Below are 17,409 nucleotides of genomic sequence, written 5' to 3'. Positions count from 1 at the left end.
AACTCAGAGAGACAATAGATTAGTTATCTGACATTGGGAGTTGAGGAGCGGCTCTAGAATCTTCTGTTCCCATCTCTTCAGATCTCAGCAGGTTCATGGTATCTCTCCAGAAACTATCCTTTTCATGGTGACATTGGAGCCAGTTTCTATTTACAGTGCAGATATCTGAATGAGTACAGACACTAGTCCCAGACAAGGGTCTAAAGAACACGGTAAGCTTTTCTGGAGTCGGTCTGAAAGAGCTCTTAGTACTGTCAGAGGCTTGGCTGTCAGGGACACAGGGACAACCCAGCAAGCCTTTTCTTCCACACGTTCACCTTGCTGTGAGAGTTAGGAGAACTTGTATTCTCCATCTCTAAGTCCTACCTCCCACTCTAAATTTCATTAGAACATGGGAATGACGAGGCCATGTGGGATTGTCATAACTAACGGGGACAGGGATTATCAAGCTGACAGCTGGTAAACAGCATTTACTCGATTGGTTAAACACGTCAAGCAACTTTTATTTTTTTTTTTCTCTCAGATTTTGAGAGATCAGAGTCACAATTATGTCTTCAGCTCCGCCTATAAAGCAGCTACAGAAATCACTATAGATGTGAATACACACTCACAAGTTGTCACTCACAAGTGTGGACAGCAAGATGTAAGAATGTTTGCAAGACCCCGGGCATAGCTGATTTCTGTGGTGCCTGCTGTACCAAGGCAAGATTTAAGGAAAAGTCGGGAGGTATGGAGCACCCCTTCCTCTCTTTGTGGCCCCCTTCCCTGACTGAATTTCAGGAAGCTGCAGGGACACAGGTTAACTTCGGAGCCTCAGTTCCTCACGTTTGCTGGCGAGTGTTCTTTTAGTGAACATGGCGGAGGCTCCCCCACGGCAGTGAAGTCTTCTCTTTGCTGACATTCTAGCTTGTCTTTCTCTTATGTAGTTTCCTTCTGTGGAGCAGCACAATTGCTTCCACATATAAATTAGGAATACAGTTTAGCCTCTCTCCACCTGTTAGTATTCGCCCTTTCCTGTAAGGTCCGCACTCTTGATGAGACAATATTTGATTTTGTTGGGCTAATTTAGCGCATCTTTTCTAGGGCTACCGAGCACTAAACTGGAGGAGGGAAAGAGACACAATTATTCTAAGTACTTTTTCAAGCCATGCATTTCCTCTTGTTCTCTACTAAGTCTGCATATTTTTTTTCTCCAGCCGATTTGCTATATTCCATATGTGGCTTTAATAAAATGTTTTCCTTCCAGGAAACATCTGAGTTAACAAATATTCTTTTTTTAACTTCTGGCAGGCTTCAGCCTTAACATTTAGGTTTTATATCAGCTCTGGCTTAGAATTTTCACTTGACGGTAAGCTAAGCCACAGCTGCTAATAACTGCTGGGATTTTATTAAAAACTGTAATCAGCAGCATGACAGTGTGTGGCTTTTGACGATGAAAATCTTGAAGGCTCAAATATCGTCTTCCCTGTCAGTGGCATTTTCCTCTTTTGATTGGCCTAGTTTTGGAGGCAGAAATGTCCAGAGTGGCTTTGAGGGTGTTTTTCTTAATCGCTGACCATCAGGTAAAGACTTGGGAAGGCAAGCTGAACGAGGAAATACTTACCACAGATGTGTTTAAGCTGGACATGACAGGGCTGTGGACAGCCATGCATTTGTTGTAGGACTGCTTGCAAGCGGACATCAGTAACAAGACTTCCTTTGGGTCAGTCGCCACTTTGACATCAGACAGTCCTTTCGCCCAAGCAGATGAGCCGACCAACCACAAGAACGAAAAGACCACGGTGACAATAAAATCCTGCACAGAGAGAAGGTGGGAAAAAACAAACAACAAACAACAGCTGTGAGTTCCAGAAACAAATCTATTAATTTATGCAAGTACTGTTGCTTTTGAAAATTCTAAGACTCCATAGCATTAGGACCTAGAGACACTCCAAAATAAATAATAGATAAATAGTTTATTGATACTCTATTTATACTTATGTGAGATAAATGATTATATTGTTATTTAGTTTTGTTTTTTTGAAACATGGCCTTTCTTTGTAGTCCAGGTTATCCTGGAACTCCCTTATGTGGAGTAGGCTGGGCTGGAACTCACAGAGATCTTCCAACCTGTCTCCCCAGTGCTGGGATTAAAGCAGGCACCATGACACCCAACTATACTCTTATTTACTGGAAGCCTGCTCTACTTTCATTTTCAGCAATGAACTCAAGAACTTTATAATCCTCATCTTATTGTTTCACTGTGGTGATATTTGTTTGAGATCTAACAAATAAAGCTTACCTGAGGTTCAGAGTGCAGAGCTAGCCACTCGTTGCCATAGAGACCAGGAAATGGTGGCACACATCTTTTATTCCAGTACTCAGGAGACAAAGGCAAATGGATCTCTGTGAGTTCATGACCACCCTGGGCTATGACTGATCCAGTATCAAAGAGAAACAACTAGGTGGTGGTGGCTCACACCTTTAATCCTAGTATTTGGGGGTCACAAGTCTTTAATCCCAACACTAGGGAGATAGAAAAAGGAAGGGATATGTCTGGGCAGAGAGAGGAATATAAGGGGGGAGGAGATAGGAGCTCTAGGCATTCTGTCTGAGGACTTGTAGACACAGGATACCATATTCGGTCAGAATTTCATAGAGGTAAGAACTAATGGGTACCTACTCTGATTCTCTCTGATCTCTCAGTTTTCACTCCCCCATCTCTGACTCCGGGTTTTTATTATTAAGACCAATTAGAAATTGTGCTACATTTTCCCAAAGCATCCCATTTACATTTGGTAAAATAAGTCAGAGATTGTTGAAGCATGTCTAAGCCTCTACATGTAATGGTAGGCATTCTACATGTAATAATAATAGGCATTCTACATGTAATGATGGGCATTCTACATGTAATGTACGCTTGTAAGCTGTCTGAAATATTTCTGGACAAATGCAGGTGTTTAAAGTGCAGGCACACAGATACACTGTCTACAGCTGTCTCAGCATTAATAATGCACTTCACACCTAGTGGCTGGGTGTGATCTGAGTGTGTCAAATCTCAACTTTCTGTTCATGTCCAGTTTGTCACCTTGGTCAGTTCTTCATTATTCAGGAAGTATGAATTCATACTTATGTATGTATAGATCAATAAGTCTAAAATAAGGGACACCAAGGTCAAGTAAAGGTGTTGGCAGGGTCCCAGGTCTTTAGGTAGGCTCTAGGGAGAATCCACCATCTTCTCCTTGTTCATCAAAGCTACCCATTTCCGCTGCTTATGGTCTTCTTTGTTCAAGCAGCAATGGCCAGTCTTCTTCCCAACATGGCATCTTCCTGACAGTGACTTCCCAGCCTTCCTTTTCCCTTTTGAGGCCTCGTGGTTACACTAGTTTAAAACTCTCTCAGAAATCTTAGTTCCCTCTGCAGTGTTAATCTCCTCTTGCTGTACCATATGACACAGCTACAAGTTCCAAGGATGAGGATGAGGCCATCTTTGCAGGGCTGTTACGCCACCTACGAAGTTGGAAGTGTTTTTAATCCAAAGATTAGTTGGGGGAGAATTGACATTTTAATGATGTTACATCTTCCAAGGAGTGAATATGTGGTGTCTGACTTCATTCATGTATTCATATAGTACAGTTTGGTTAACATGCAAAAGCCTTGAGGAAACTCTTAGCGGAGACAAGAACACCCTTCATTGTTACGTATTCATCAGGGCCCATAGTTAACACATAGCTCCAAGTACAGGACAGTTACTTTTCTTTATTTATACTCATTACAATTAGAGACAGACTTGTTAAAAATGCCAGTAGGGTATAGGTCTGTCCATTTAGCAGAATAATAGTAGCAGGTTTTCTCTTAGGGTCTATGATCTGTCTAGCCATGGGTTCTTGGCTTGATCGTGGTATAGATTTCATCTTGTGGAACAGGCTTTAAATCCCATCAGAAAGTGTTTGGTCATTCCTACAATGTCCATGGTACTTGTGCACCAGCGGCCATGCCTTTCCAGGCTGGTCATTGTTGTAGTTCACAGGATTCCTTATTGGGTAAGGTTGTTAGTTACTTTTCTCCTGAAGTCCTGGGCATAGCATCCATGAAATCTCTTCAGTAGGGTAAAGCCTCTAAGTCAGCACCCTTTGACTTCTTCTTGTTCTATGACTCAAGTTTTATGAAATCTCTAAACATGTCAGTATAGAATTCCATGAGGCCTTTCAATTGGCTAATGGAGAAAATTAGGTCAAACTAATATTTACTGAGCACTTACTATGTGCTGTGTTAGTCCAGATTCATTTGGATTGACTCAATCCTGATAAAAGCACTGTGAAACACATGCTAATCTTGTTCTCATTTTGTAATTGAGGAAACTGATGTGCCAGGATGTTAAATAAATTGCCTGAAGCCTGAATAAATTGATAGGGGATCCAGGATTCTAAGCCTGGCCATCTGTCTTCAGGGTCTGTGTGTTTGACTGCAGTATGCTTCATCTAACGTCTACTTTAAGAAGAGCGTCCTACCTCAAACAAATGTATTACAAAAGGTTCTCAAGGGCCAGTGACTTGATTGAGCTAGGAAAGATACCTTCTACCAAGACCGATGACCTGAGTCTGATTGCCAGAACCACGTGGTGGGAGGAGGGAGAGAATTGACTTTTATAGTAAGCTGTCCTCTGGCTTTCATGGGTGCATTGTAGGGTGTGTGCGCACATGCACGCACACACACACACACACACACACACACACACACACACTAAATAAATAAATAAATAAATAAATAAATAAATAAATAGATGTAAAAAGGATATATTGAAACTTTTTTTTCAAAAGATTTGAGATTCTGCTTAGTTTAAGTAAATGGAACACTTTTCTGTAGAGGAATTAACTTCCTTACTGAATTCAGGGATCTGTGTCGTTGGACTAAATACTGTGCTTTGGGGACCTGATCCAACATCTTATCTTTCTAGGGGTACACTGTACAGGAGGTACCGCATAATTTATCTCCTGCATAAGTAAAAAGCTCAGCCCTGGCACTGGACAGATCCAGATTTGAATCCTTAATCTTATACTTTCATGTTCATGGGAAATTTGCTAGACTTCCAAAGGCCTCAGTTTACCCCTGTAGGTGGAAATACGAGCATCTTCTTATAGGATAGTTGGAGGAGGAAATGAGCTCCTGTAAACAATATTTATCACTGTGCAAGGGAAAAGGTGACTGGGGAGAGATTACTTAGTAATCCCCTAGAAACAACAGGGAGAATATGAAGAACATGCAGCTATGAACAGAGATGTCACGGCTATGCATCTACCTCAGGCGACAGATCTCTCAGCAAGCGGGATTCTGAACAAGGCACTATTGCAAAAATTCCCCAATCTTGGAAACCAGCTCTGACTTATGGTGGGGAAAACCATGTTCCACCATTTAAATGATGGCTGTACAACATGATTTATGAATGTGCATCTATTCCTAGCATGGTGGGTAGAGTAATTATTTTTAGCAGGAGTGCAATGCTGAGTGTACATTCTCGGCTCAAATCCTGCCAGCCATAGCCCCTCACTGAGAACAAATCCCGAAGACCACACAGAGGGTTCTAAAGAACCCTGAACTTGTTGCTCTTCGGCTGCAAAGTGCCTTCCTGATCCTCCCACATCTCCACGCAACGCACAGGCTTCCTAGGAGTCACTCTAACCCACCCAGAACACATGCAACTCAGAGATTTCACCTGGGACAGACCCTGGCTTAGAACCATGGGAGCCTGCTTCCTTTCACCCTTAACAACCTCAGCTGAAACTTCAATGTTCTCAGGGGCCGCACAGCTAAGCAATACGGAGAGCATTTCCCACGCTGACTCCTTAGCCACCCTTTTCCAGGTCTCGTTTTCTCAGCTTCCTTTTTAAAGACCTGGTGAAAATTTCTTTGCTTTAGTTGTTTACCCCAAACTAGAATCTGTGCATTTTGCAGGCAGTGTTTTTCCTTTGATGCACAAGGCATTGGTCAGCAATGATTCTCAAAAGAATGAATAGATGTAAGAGGAGATGTTTCTCATACGCTGAAGCAGAAGCAGGAGGGTAGAAATTTGTGCGCATGGGCAGGAGGTCCTTTCTCTTCAGCACCCTCCTGCTCAGAGTCCTTTATCCCCCCAGCCTCATGGTTTATTTATCAACTTAACCATATCCTGGCTGAGGGTGACCTCCCCTATACGGACTTTTATGCCTATGCCTTGACTTTTATTTCTTAAGCACGTTTCAAAATGCAAAAATATATTCATTCGCCGCCACCACCTGTTTTTCTACACAGGATTTCAATGGAATGGCATGAGCTTTGCCTGCCTTGCTCCTTCTTGATTCTTGGGCAGAAAAACACGGCTAAGATGGATTGAATGAGACAATACGTGAATGAGTGAATGGATGGACGGATGAATGAATATGTGCTATGATTCCAATATTATAAAATGTTATCTTTGTGGATACGTTTCATGATCATTCAGCAAGTAATAATGTTCAGAGATAAGTCACACTTCATTTTAAATGAAGAACACATTCTATTAGACAGGGTAGAACACGGCATGAGATCAGGACACCGATGGTGGTGGTAGTGGCTTTGGCACACGTGCCCCTTCAACACCAGCGGGGATTCTCCTCAAATAAAATAACAAAGAGCTTTACAAGCGAGAGTAACTGCAGCAGAGAGCACCTATGCTGAACTGCGACTGCCTATGAGTGGGATGTCTGAAGACAGGGTGTCCCTGCCAGATCAAGAACACATTAGCTTGAAAGTTCGTCTTTTTTCTGACTTCGGGCATAAACGATGTTGGAGGCTACCTTGCAGAGGAGACATTGGTCAAATATTTGACACCATTTTCTTCTCGCTCTCCTCCTTCCCTGTGGCCAAACCCAGCCTGAAGCCAGGAGGTGGGAAGTCCTCAGAAATGATGGATTTAGATCCCCCCAAAGACACAAGAACGTCAGAGGGCATCCCTGACCAGGCTTCAGATCACCCCCCCCCCCGAAGACACAGGATGTCAGAGAGCATCCCTGACCAGGCACTCCACCATGACCCTGCAGACATTGCTAACCTTACAACCTGCCCACTCACTGTGGTCCTGTGTTACTGATGAGGAAACTGGAGAACAGACAATGTAAACGTAGAGCAACTATGACCTGGCTTGAACACAGTGGTTCATCATACGCTTTAGGAAGATGTGCTTTTTGGTGTGTGGATAGCTATTTTAATTGATATTCTCTAAATTTTTAACATTTCGGTATCATCTAAAGGCTTGGGATTTCATCTATACCCTTCCTATATTGTCCAATATTTAATTCTAAAATAACTATTTCATTCAAACCGAAGTATGTGTTTTTTGTATCAAATAACATTACCTGGGAAGAACTACACATTCCAGTGAACGATAAGCTTTTCATAAATAGAAGGCTGAAAACATGAACATTAATAGAGTGGAAATAATATACCTTGGATACTTTCTAGAAATATCCGCCAAAGGCTTCGGAACCAAGGACCTTTGCTAACCCAGATTTAGAAGTGTTAACACAGTTATTAATGGTATTTTTTTAGAATAGGCTGATAAGAAAGCTCAAAGTTAAACTGAACGTGGAATTATTCGTTTATCTGTATTATTGAAAACTTATTGATATCTGTGCCTAAAGCCATTTTCTGATTTTGGAAGAATTATGTGGCTCAAAAATGGGTCATGACATTTTTCAGGGATTGCAGACAAGTATCCAGTTACCTACAGACACTGTTCCTAGTTTATCTAATAGAGATGGAGCAACAGGAGGTAAACCCACAACATTTACTCTTTCATTACCTTGATGCATAGTTAGCTCTGCCTGTGTTATTAATCCCCACTGCAGAGAGAAAATGCCATTTGGGAAGCCCTTCAACACTTCAAATCTCTCCTGCTTGGGATCTGAGTTGTCTCCAAGAAGTATTTGGAAGAGACATTGCAGCCAAGATGGTCTATTGTCTATTGTCTGTGGCTCATGAGGGGACTCTAAGGTATTGGTTGATTATGTACCTAAAGAAGTCTGACACACAATTTATGTATTTATGTGCGGTACTTTTGAAATATCTGTTCAGTGAACCAAAGCCAGCTTTCTTAGGCCGGCACATCCTGGCTGAGTTTTGACTAAGTGGTTCAGATTCCATTACTTGGAAGGGTGGCTTTGTTGTCCTCGTAAGTTGCTGTTAGCCAAATGTTCTGTTTTATATAGATTTACTATAATAAAATTGCTGATTTTGGATTACTTGGGGACATACATAGAGAAGAGCACCCAGAGAACATTATTTGAGACATAGGTGAAATGAACCCACCTCTCCCTTCACACTTCATATTGATAAATGTAACCAATTGCTCCTCTTCTACCTATTAGCAAATACTGGCAGTATTTAGGTTCAGTGTTTGTCATCTGCCTTGTCCAGTGATGGTTTTGCTGTACTTTCTTCCTTTTTTCTTCCTTTCCTTTTTTTTTCCTATTGCTAAAATATATCCCCAGATCTGAAATTGTTTAATCCAAAGAGTCAGCCTCATCCTCAATGTACGTGGATTCATTATGTGAATTCCTCCCTGGGAATTTCAGAGTGAGTCTGAGCCAGAAAAGAGAGGAGCCAGCAGGATGGCGGTCCAGCAGAGGGTAGAACCTTTGCTTTGGTTTCAAAGAAGAAAGAGCAAAGAGGGGCGAGATGAAGCTACTGTCTGTTTTGTCAAATGAAGCTTCTCCCATCATTTTATATTAAATACTGCATAACTAATGTTATCAGAATTCTATGAACTGCCACAGAAATGAGCTATATATGTATCTTAAGATATATAGTAGGCACTTCCACAAGAGTGAAAGCAACAGGAAGGCAGTCTGCAAACTACCAAAAGAGAAATATCAGCACCAACCCAGCCACAGAACCTTCATCTACAATCTGCCCTGCCTGCAAGATGTGCTGGGGCAATGGTGGCACAGAACTTTCGGGAGTAACCAACCAATGTCTGGTTTGACTTAAGGCCCAATGTACGAGATGACACCCATACCTGATACTGTTTAATAATACTAATCTTAAAAGCAAAAACGCCATAGCAAAGGGAAATGAGAGGGAGGGCAGGAGGGCAAGGGAAGGAAAAAAAATGGAGAGGAAGAAGTAGAAGATGTGGAGAGGAAGAAGAAAAAGCAGTGGGGGAGAAGAGGAAGAAAAAATGGAAGAGAAAAAAGCAGTATCTGGGGCAAGAGAGCGAGAAAGAAGAGGGGGGATAGAATGAGGGGCCCTCATCCACCCGGCACCCGGCACATACTTGGTTCATGCTACCTTCACAACAGCTCAGGGGAGCAGAACTTATTATTCCTACTTTATGAACTGAAGAGCCGGCATGCCTTCATCTTGGGCTTACAGCTATCTTTAAAGACAAACTAGGTTAGTTCCTGTTTAAACCTGTTTCTCCAGGATTGGACTATGCCCCACCTGTAACCTTAACTACAAATAGTTCTCTATGGCCTGTTCCAAGAACGGCAGTCATGTCTTTGTTTCAAAAAGTTGTTTATACGCATCTTGCAACCCTACTGATGACTACCTTGCTGTGACTACCTGTTATGACTACCTTGTTATGCCCACCTTGCAGCCGTGTCTTTGTCTCAGGAGGGGACTAACTTGTTATGTTTATGGTCTGCTCCTGTAACCCCATCTGTTTTGCCTGCCAGACCCCAATTTGGAAACCCCCTACCTCTGAGCTATAAAATCCTTATCTTCCTCCTATCCAAGCCTGACCTCTCAAAGCCTGCCTATGTACGCAGTAAAAAAGCTTGCTTTAATTAATTTGGCCATGATGATTTGGGTCAGTGGTCTTTTCTTCTCATCCTTGGGATTAACAGAACCAGGACCCAAGACCCAGTTTGCAGAGGTGCTTTCGGTACGTTGAGATCATCTGTAGAGTTTTCTGTAAGAGGAGGCCAATCTCCCCTCTTCCTGACATTGAGTGTGCTTTGACAAATTCCATTAATCCCCGAGAATTTAGAAGCTCTGTGACAAATCCCCTAGCGAAGAGGCTGAAGCCTTCTGAGGGAGCTCTAGTCTCCACAGAGATCTAGGACTTGGAAATGGGGCTTCCTGTTCCAAATCTGTTAAGAAAAATCTTCAGGGTCAAGCCATCTAGTTTGTTCATCTTTACTAGGGAGAAGAAACGCGAAGTTGGAAAGTTTATAATCACAGTCAGATTCTCAGCAGTCTAGGGCTTTGGATCTGAGTCACCATTCTAATTGGATTTCTGTGGCAGAGATAAAACATTCTGGCCGAAAGCAACTTAATAGAGAAAGGGATTGATTTGGCTTACACTTCCAAGTCACAGCCCATGATTCAGGGAAGTCGGGATAAAAACTCAAACAAGGAACTGAAGCAAAAATTATGAACACTGCTTGATGTTGCTTGCTGGTCCATACTCAGCTTTCTCGGGCAGCCCAGGACCGCAAGCCTAGGGAATGGTGCTGCCCACAGTGGAATGGACCATCTTGTATTAATTAACAATCAAGAACCACCCCCACATGATCTGGGCAATCCCTCAGTTGAGATTCCTATCAGATGAATCCAGGAGAATCAAGTTGGTAGTTCAATCAAGTTGGACTAATCACTGACCTTGTACTTCGGGAAGAACTTCTTACACTGTTAAACTATTTGCTGATCACCCTGTAGCTCACACAATAAGGATTGTGAGATATCAACACATTCTTGAAATTCTTGAAAAATTCAAGCAAATTCTTGAAAAAGCCTATCCATCCCAAAACTCCTTTCCAACATTTATCTCTGAGTGAGTGAGTGAGTGAATGAGTGTGTGTGTGTGTGTGTGTGTGTGTGTGTGTGTTTGCAGGGAGAGTAATGGAAGGAGGGAAAGGAATGATGGTGGAGGCAGGAGTGACCATCTCTGTATTTCTTTCTTCCCAGTAGGGTTTTCCATTGAGCTCAGCCATTGCTTTTTATAGGAAAGAGGTCCACAGAAAGAGAAAGGGACAGGGAAAAAAAAGTTACCTATTGTAGTTAAAATAGCAATTTTAAACAATTTTTAAAAATTTAACAATTTTTAAAAGTTTTTTGTGTATGAGTGTCTTGCAAGTGTGTTGTGTGAATGCCTGGCGCCTGTGGAAGCCAAAAGAGGGCAGCTGATCCCCTAGAACTGGAGCTAGGGTGCTACACATGGGTGCTGAGGATCAAATCGATCTTCTGCAAGGGAGCCCCTGTGACACTTTCCTCCAGCCTCTGCTGTGTGTTTAGCATCAGAGGTAAGTGACTGCGAAGAGAGGGTTAGCCTCACTCAAGTTGGTCTCGGTAAGGATGGGAGTGGTGGCTAGTCATGGTGAGAAGGAAAGCAGCTAGCACCCAAAGGACATCTATTGATGTTTTATGTGTTACGTAATCTTCTAGCAACTCACATGGATAGATACTAGTATTCTCCCATTTCATAGGTGATGAATTACTTAAAGCAAATTTGAAAGATGCATCGTTAAGATTTAGACCCAGAGACTTTGGTTCCAAGGTCGATGCTCTTCATCTATGACAGGAACCCTATGGCTTTTAAAGGGTTTTGATGTTATTAGTTTAAAAATTAAGTGGTCACAGCAATGCATCTATCATTTATTACCAGTTCTTGTGTGTGCTACTTAGCCAAGAGCTACTTATTCCAATTCTCGCGACACTTTGAAATTGTGCTTTTGATGGCACTTCACGGCGAGAAAAGTCAAGGCTGGGGAAGATTAAGCAATTTGCCGAAGGGATCATGGCTATTTCTTAGGTGGCCGAGCTTTGATCACAGCCCTTGCTTTCTGAGCTCCAGTCTGTACCTCCCTCTGGGAGGTGGTACTCTGCCTAGCCTGATCCAGTTTCAGGGGCACACACTGTGTTTGAGGGTCAATGTTGAAAGGCCTTTGCATGCATTGTCTTGCTAATCTTCACACCATCCTGCCTGTGGAGCAGCTTCTGTTCTGTCTTCCGAGTGAGCAAAAGAGAGACTTAGAAGGAATAGCTGATGTTGGAGTTGGGTATCAAACTCAGAGCTGTTTGACTCGGAATAGAGTTTGTTGGCTTGTTCATTTTTATTGTTGATTTTTTTTCCTGTTCAGAATCATCTGTCGTGTGTGTGTGTGTGTGTGTGTGTGTGCGTGTGTGTGTGTGTGTGTGCGCGTGTGTGTGCACTCATGGAGGATGTCAAGTGACATGCGCTATCACTCTACCTGATTCCTTGGAGACCAGTGTCTCACTGAAGCATCAGCAATCTTGCCCCCCAACACACACAACATGGCCACACCTATCTTTTTCTGTGGGTGCTGGAGAATTCAAACTCCTCCCACTTGCTCAGAAACTCTTCTTACCTATTGAGCCATCTCTAGCCTGTCCAACATTTACTGTCTTCTTACGCGAGGCTAGGAGCGATTACGTGACTGTTGTAGGATGAAGTAGTTTGAAGGGGAACACCTATAAATAGGTGCATTGTCATTCCTGATGGTGCACACTTCTGACTCTACACATTGCCTGGGTGGCTTCATGCAGCAACAGTATGTACTTGTGGTGGTTCGGATGAAATGTCCCCATAATCATGGCGTTTGAATACCTGGTCTTCAGTTGTGGGAAAATTAGGAGTTATGGCTCTGTTGGGGGAGTCTGTCACTGGAGGGAGGATGGGAGTTTAGAGGCGCACACATTTCAGGTGGTGTCTCTTTTCTTCCTGCTGGATGTAGGAGAGGTGAGGTCTCAGCTGTTCCTGCTGTCCTTCCCTGCAAAGATGGACTGGTATCCTGGAACCTAAGGCCAAATAAACTCTTCCTGCTATGCGGTGCCTCAGGCAGGTTACAGTGTGTTATCACAGTGATAGAAGGTGACTATTCAGTGCACTGCTGTCATGTGTGACTATACATACATATTATACATTTGTATACATTGTATACATACTATACAAAATAATAATTTTGCAGAGTAAAGAATAAAGAGTTGATGATATGTTCTATGTTCAGGTCTGTGTTACTCGGGCATTGTGTTTCAGGTCTGAATCATCGGCCTTGTGTTGTGAGTCAAGGCTGTGCTCTCTTTCTTCTCTTTGAGCTAAACTGGACTGTGATGGACATGGAACATTTGTCATTGTTTAGCTTTAGAACTGAGACCTCTTCATTGATGTTTTTAACATTCCTTATGAACATAAGACCTTACAAACCACCCTTTGCTCAGACTATGGTGCTCACTCCTTCAATGCCAGCACACAGGAGGCAGATGGTCAGTCTGGTCTACAATTTGAGTTCTAGGATTGCTAAGGCTACACAGAGAAAGCCTGTCCCTTAAAACCAAAATCAAAACCAAAACCATTCTTTGTTTGTGTATATTCAGCTTAGTCATAGATACCTGATTTTGTAACCTTGGGCAAGAAGGAAATATTCCCAGCTCTCTGATGAGATCAGGGAAGCTCCATTTGTTTTCCCAGTGCTCCGTAAACCCGATGGTGAGACCTGGCATGGGTTCCAATTGATCCTGACTAACCTTTGATTACAAACAGCACCTGTCTTTTAGTACAGAGCAGCAGCAGTAATATTAGGAAATTAGCTAGTCATGATAAATTATTGCTAGCCAGCGCTGGGCTAACAGCCCAGCTCTGATTGACTGGCCATGGGACTCTTGCCAAGTTTCAATTTCCTATCTATAAAGAGGCGAAAGTGGCATAAAATTTTATATTCCTTTTGCCAAAAATAAAGGAAATTATGCAGTATAGCTTTTGTCAAACTGAAAGTTCATGTTTCTTTCTTTTGCTTTGGTTTTGAGACGGGGCTCACTATGTCCCTCAGGCTGGTCTTGAACTTGTGCCCTCCTTCTTTTGCCTCAGTTCTCCTGCTGCTGAGTCCATATAGTGTTCCACAATGTCTGGATAAATGTGGACAAACTCTTGCTTTTAACTATTCTCGACATAGAAGGACTCTTGAGTGGTAAGTTGAAGTGAGTGCAGCCGTGTAGAAAAGTGTTCTGGCCCCATGCAGTGAATTGTAATGATCAATAAATAAGGTTAGTTTGTTCATTTCTTCCATGATTGTTTATTGAGCAACTACTAGGTACCATGAACTGAGATTATTAATAAAGATTGTTAATAAAACAGATTTTATACCAATACTCATGTGGTAGAGGAAAGAGACCTTTCAGCATGTGTAATTGTACTTGAGGACCATAGTTTTCCAGAGAAAGGACTTAAGCATTTTGACTTCTCCTGGCAAACTAAGAAAAAGAGAGTGGGTGCCCTCACAAGCCCAGCCTAGACTAGGGACAAGAAAAGCTTTATGTGAGGGTGTATGTTGGCATCGGGTTAGTAACAGCAATGGACATTTCTTTTTTTTTTTTAATTGTTTTTTTCAGATAGGGTTTCTCTGTGGCTTTGGGGCCTGTCCTGGAACTATCTCTTGTAGACCAGGCTGGCCTCAAACTCACAAAGATCCGCTTCCCTCTGCCTTCCGAGTGCTGGGATTAAAGGCATGCGCCACCACTGCCCGACTAGCAATAGACATTTCTTGAGTTGCACTGCTAGGAGATGCAGGGATCAACGACATGCTTCTTGGGAAGGAGATCACATGCTTCCTGAGGTTCTCTCTTTGTGCTGACCTGCATCCATTTCTGTCTTGTTTGAATCTTGACAGGAGTTTGGCTGCCTCTCTGAGTCTTGGCATCTAGCAGTTAGCAAGCCTGAATCATCACTGTAGATGTTTCTAGATGATTTGATAGCATGCTCAGGAAACTAAACTTTCCAAATAACTGGCTATTGATAAGACACAAATATCATTGAATATATAAAACAGCCAAGGTTTCTAGATCAGAAGAGAAGCAACTGTTAAAAACAGTTTAGATATCTTAAAAATAACAAGTTGATGGTGGGGGTGGAGAGATCACACTGGCAGAGTCTGGCAAGGATGACTGGAAATCTGGGAATCTTATTGAAAACACATCAATCTTATGAGTTTTACTTTTTTTTAAGTACTTCCAAAATATTTTGGGCCTTGCTATTAAACCAGATGGATGAAAACACTAACATCTAGGCAATTAGCCCCCCACCTTTACATGAAACATATGGGAATTATGAACATATCTACAAAATACCAGATGCCAGGCAGTGTAGACGAAACATCTGGAGGTAGCCTAGCATACAGGAGATTCACTGGGAGCCTGGGAGAGCCAGCAGTTACTCAGACTTGATATTCATCTCTCATGTGCTTTCTTGTCTGCACTGTTTCCTTGTCATGTGAAAAAGCCACCTCCTTACAATTAATCCACATTCTGGAAGTCCCATATGTATAAGATGTCATACATCCATACACACATACACACAATCAAGAAAATGCCACATCAACCCATACAGTGGTAGATGGCAGAGGAATTAGTCATTAAAATCTCATAATCCAAAGCAATCTCCTCATTTGTTACGTAGTTTACATTGCCCTACCGCTGGCCTCTGTTGACGTAGTTGTGATCTATGAACAGTGACCGTAACTGAGATCCATCAAGACATTTTGGCCGAGACAGCGATGACCTCTCATGTGTCCTCATCCAGGTGGAGTCGTCTTTTCTCTGAACTCTGCCCTTTGCCATCACCTCTTCTTTAAAAAAAAAAAAAAAAGTAGAAAAACTACACAGCTCCCTTCTCCAAAATTATATAACAGAGTAGGAAGAAGCTTCTGAGACAGACTCAGTCTGTCACAGGCTCCTTGAAATCATAATCCAAGTATTGCATTAATTTACTATTTGACACCACTGAGATCTCAGCTGGAGCACAGGAGAGTGGCCAGGGTGGTCAGAAGTGGTGTAGAAAAGCAACCTACCCATGAGTACACAACTGCCACATGCCAATGTCTACACCTAAGACATGGCTCAGGGGTTTAGTCACAGGCTTTTTTTATATGGACTAATGTGTGGTATGCACATAAAATATGGAGAGCAGGATATTTCAACTGTTGCAAAGATGATGATGGTGAGAATGATGTATTTTCAGAGGATATGCCCATATTTGATCTTGCTCACTGACCCCAGACATGAATTCATAGTTTGATCTGTATTCTGCTATTCTCTTAAAGGTATAATCATGCTTCTGAAATGAAGTAAATATGGCTCGAATTTTGACAGCTCAAATTAAGGTGTTTAACTGGTCTTTTGTAGGTGTGTGTATATGTATGTGTGTGTGTACATGCACATGCTTTAACAACTTCATCTGGGTATAATACACAACTGTAAAAAAAAAAAACCCTAAGGTGACTGTGTATGGACAAGGCCATTTGAAAATAACATACTCTGCCCAGGGAAATAAGTCTTTGGACATTGAATGGGCACCAGGTCACACAATCCTACAGACAGCACCTGTGTCCCTATTCACCCCACGGCCTAAACAGAAAGAGAATGCAAGGCTGGGATATAGGAATGGAGGTCTCTTCGTCCCCTCTGTCATTATATTTCCGTGTGTGTCTCCTGCACACAGGAGTGATTTAAGTGATCGAACACGGTGCGTTTGTAAGGTTCTAGGATAGGCACATTTTAACTGTTTGTCCTCCAGAAATGATAGGAACTTTCTGTTTAGGAGAAGAGTCATGATTACATCTCACCCTTCCTTCCCACCCGCTTTTCCTTTTCTCAAATGAGCAAGTGGCGTTCACACACCGGTTCGTGAGAAGAGCTATTTTTCAAATATTCCTTATGCCTTTCTAGAACTGAAGCCCCATTATTCTGTCACACATCACCCCATCTGTCAGCCTGCAACAGATGGTTCAAACGAAGGACTTCAAAAATACCGAAGAGGAAATTATCTTGTGCTTCACCAGCCACGGCTTCAAACCCATCTAACTTTAGAATTCTCCTTCCCTGTTCGTCATGTGAAGTGAAAGTGTGGAAAACATCGCATCGGAATCACGGATTAGAAGCCATTACTCAGCTGGGTGATTCTGCTTCCTAGATCTCATTACTGTGAGATGAGAAACAGGGGCTAGGCTTGGGCTGGAGTCGTGGCCCCACCATTTTTCAGACACACTGGCCTGGGGTAATTCATCCAGTCTTATAGGCACTTATCCCCTCAGTGGGACAATAGAGAATTAATAGCTTGTCTTAGAAGGTTGGACAGGAGCGGATCACCTTATGAAAATCATGTGACGTGGCTTCTGAGGAATAACAGTGGTCTTATTTTCACCATCAATTCTCCCTTCTTTTCTAGTTCCTTATTCCCTATGAGACCGTTCTCAAAGATTCTGTATGTCTGGAAGGCAAATTTTGAGCAGGTGCCTAAAGCTGAAAGCCAGAGAGACAAGAAAGAACAGGCAGACATGGATGCAGTACATGCTCTCCACAGCTTTATCTCTGCTCATCTCTGTCTCTTTGTCTCAGTTGTCTTTCTGTCTCTGTCTGATTCTGTTTCTCTCTCTCTCTGTATGTGTGTGTGTGTAATATATA

At 42.4% G+C, this 17,409-nt stretch overlaps 1 protein-coding gene across 1 annotated transcript in view; it reads right to left on the bottom strand.

Moving 5' to 3' along the window:
• Nucleotides 1–17,409, bottom strand: part of Synpr (synaptoporin) — a 307,866-nt gene that overhangs the window by 6,497 nt on the left and 283,960 nt on the right. The window contains exon 5 of the mRNA XM_050160538.1: nt 1,604–1,795. Coding sequence (XP_050016495.1) covers nt 1,604–1,795 — 192 coding nt within the window. The remainder of the gene's footprint in view (nt 1–1,603; nt 1,796–17,409) is intronic.

Source organism: Alexandromys fortis, unplaced genomic scaffold (assembly GCF_014885135.2).
Source record: "Alexandromys fortis isolate MF-2015 unplaced genomic scaffold, M_Fortis_MF-2015_v1.1 scaffold_116, whole genome shotgun sequence".
Classification (NCBI taxonomy): domain Eukaryota; kingdom Metazoa; phylum Chordata; class Mammalia; order Rodentia; family Cricetidae; genus Alexandromys; species Alexandromys fortis.
Note: the sequence above shows the minus strand (reverse complement) of the source record. Positions and strands in the feature narration are given on the sequence as shown.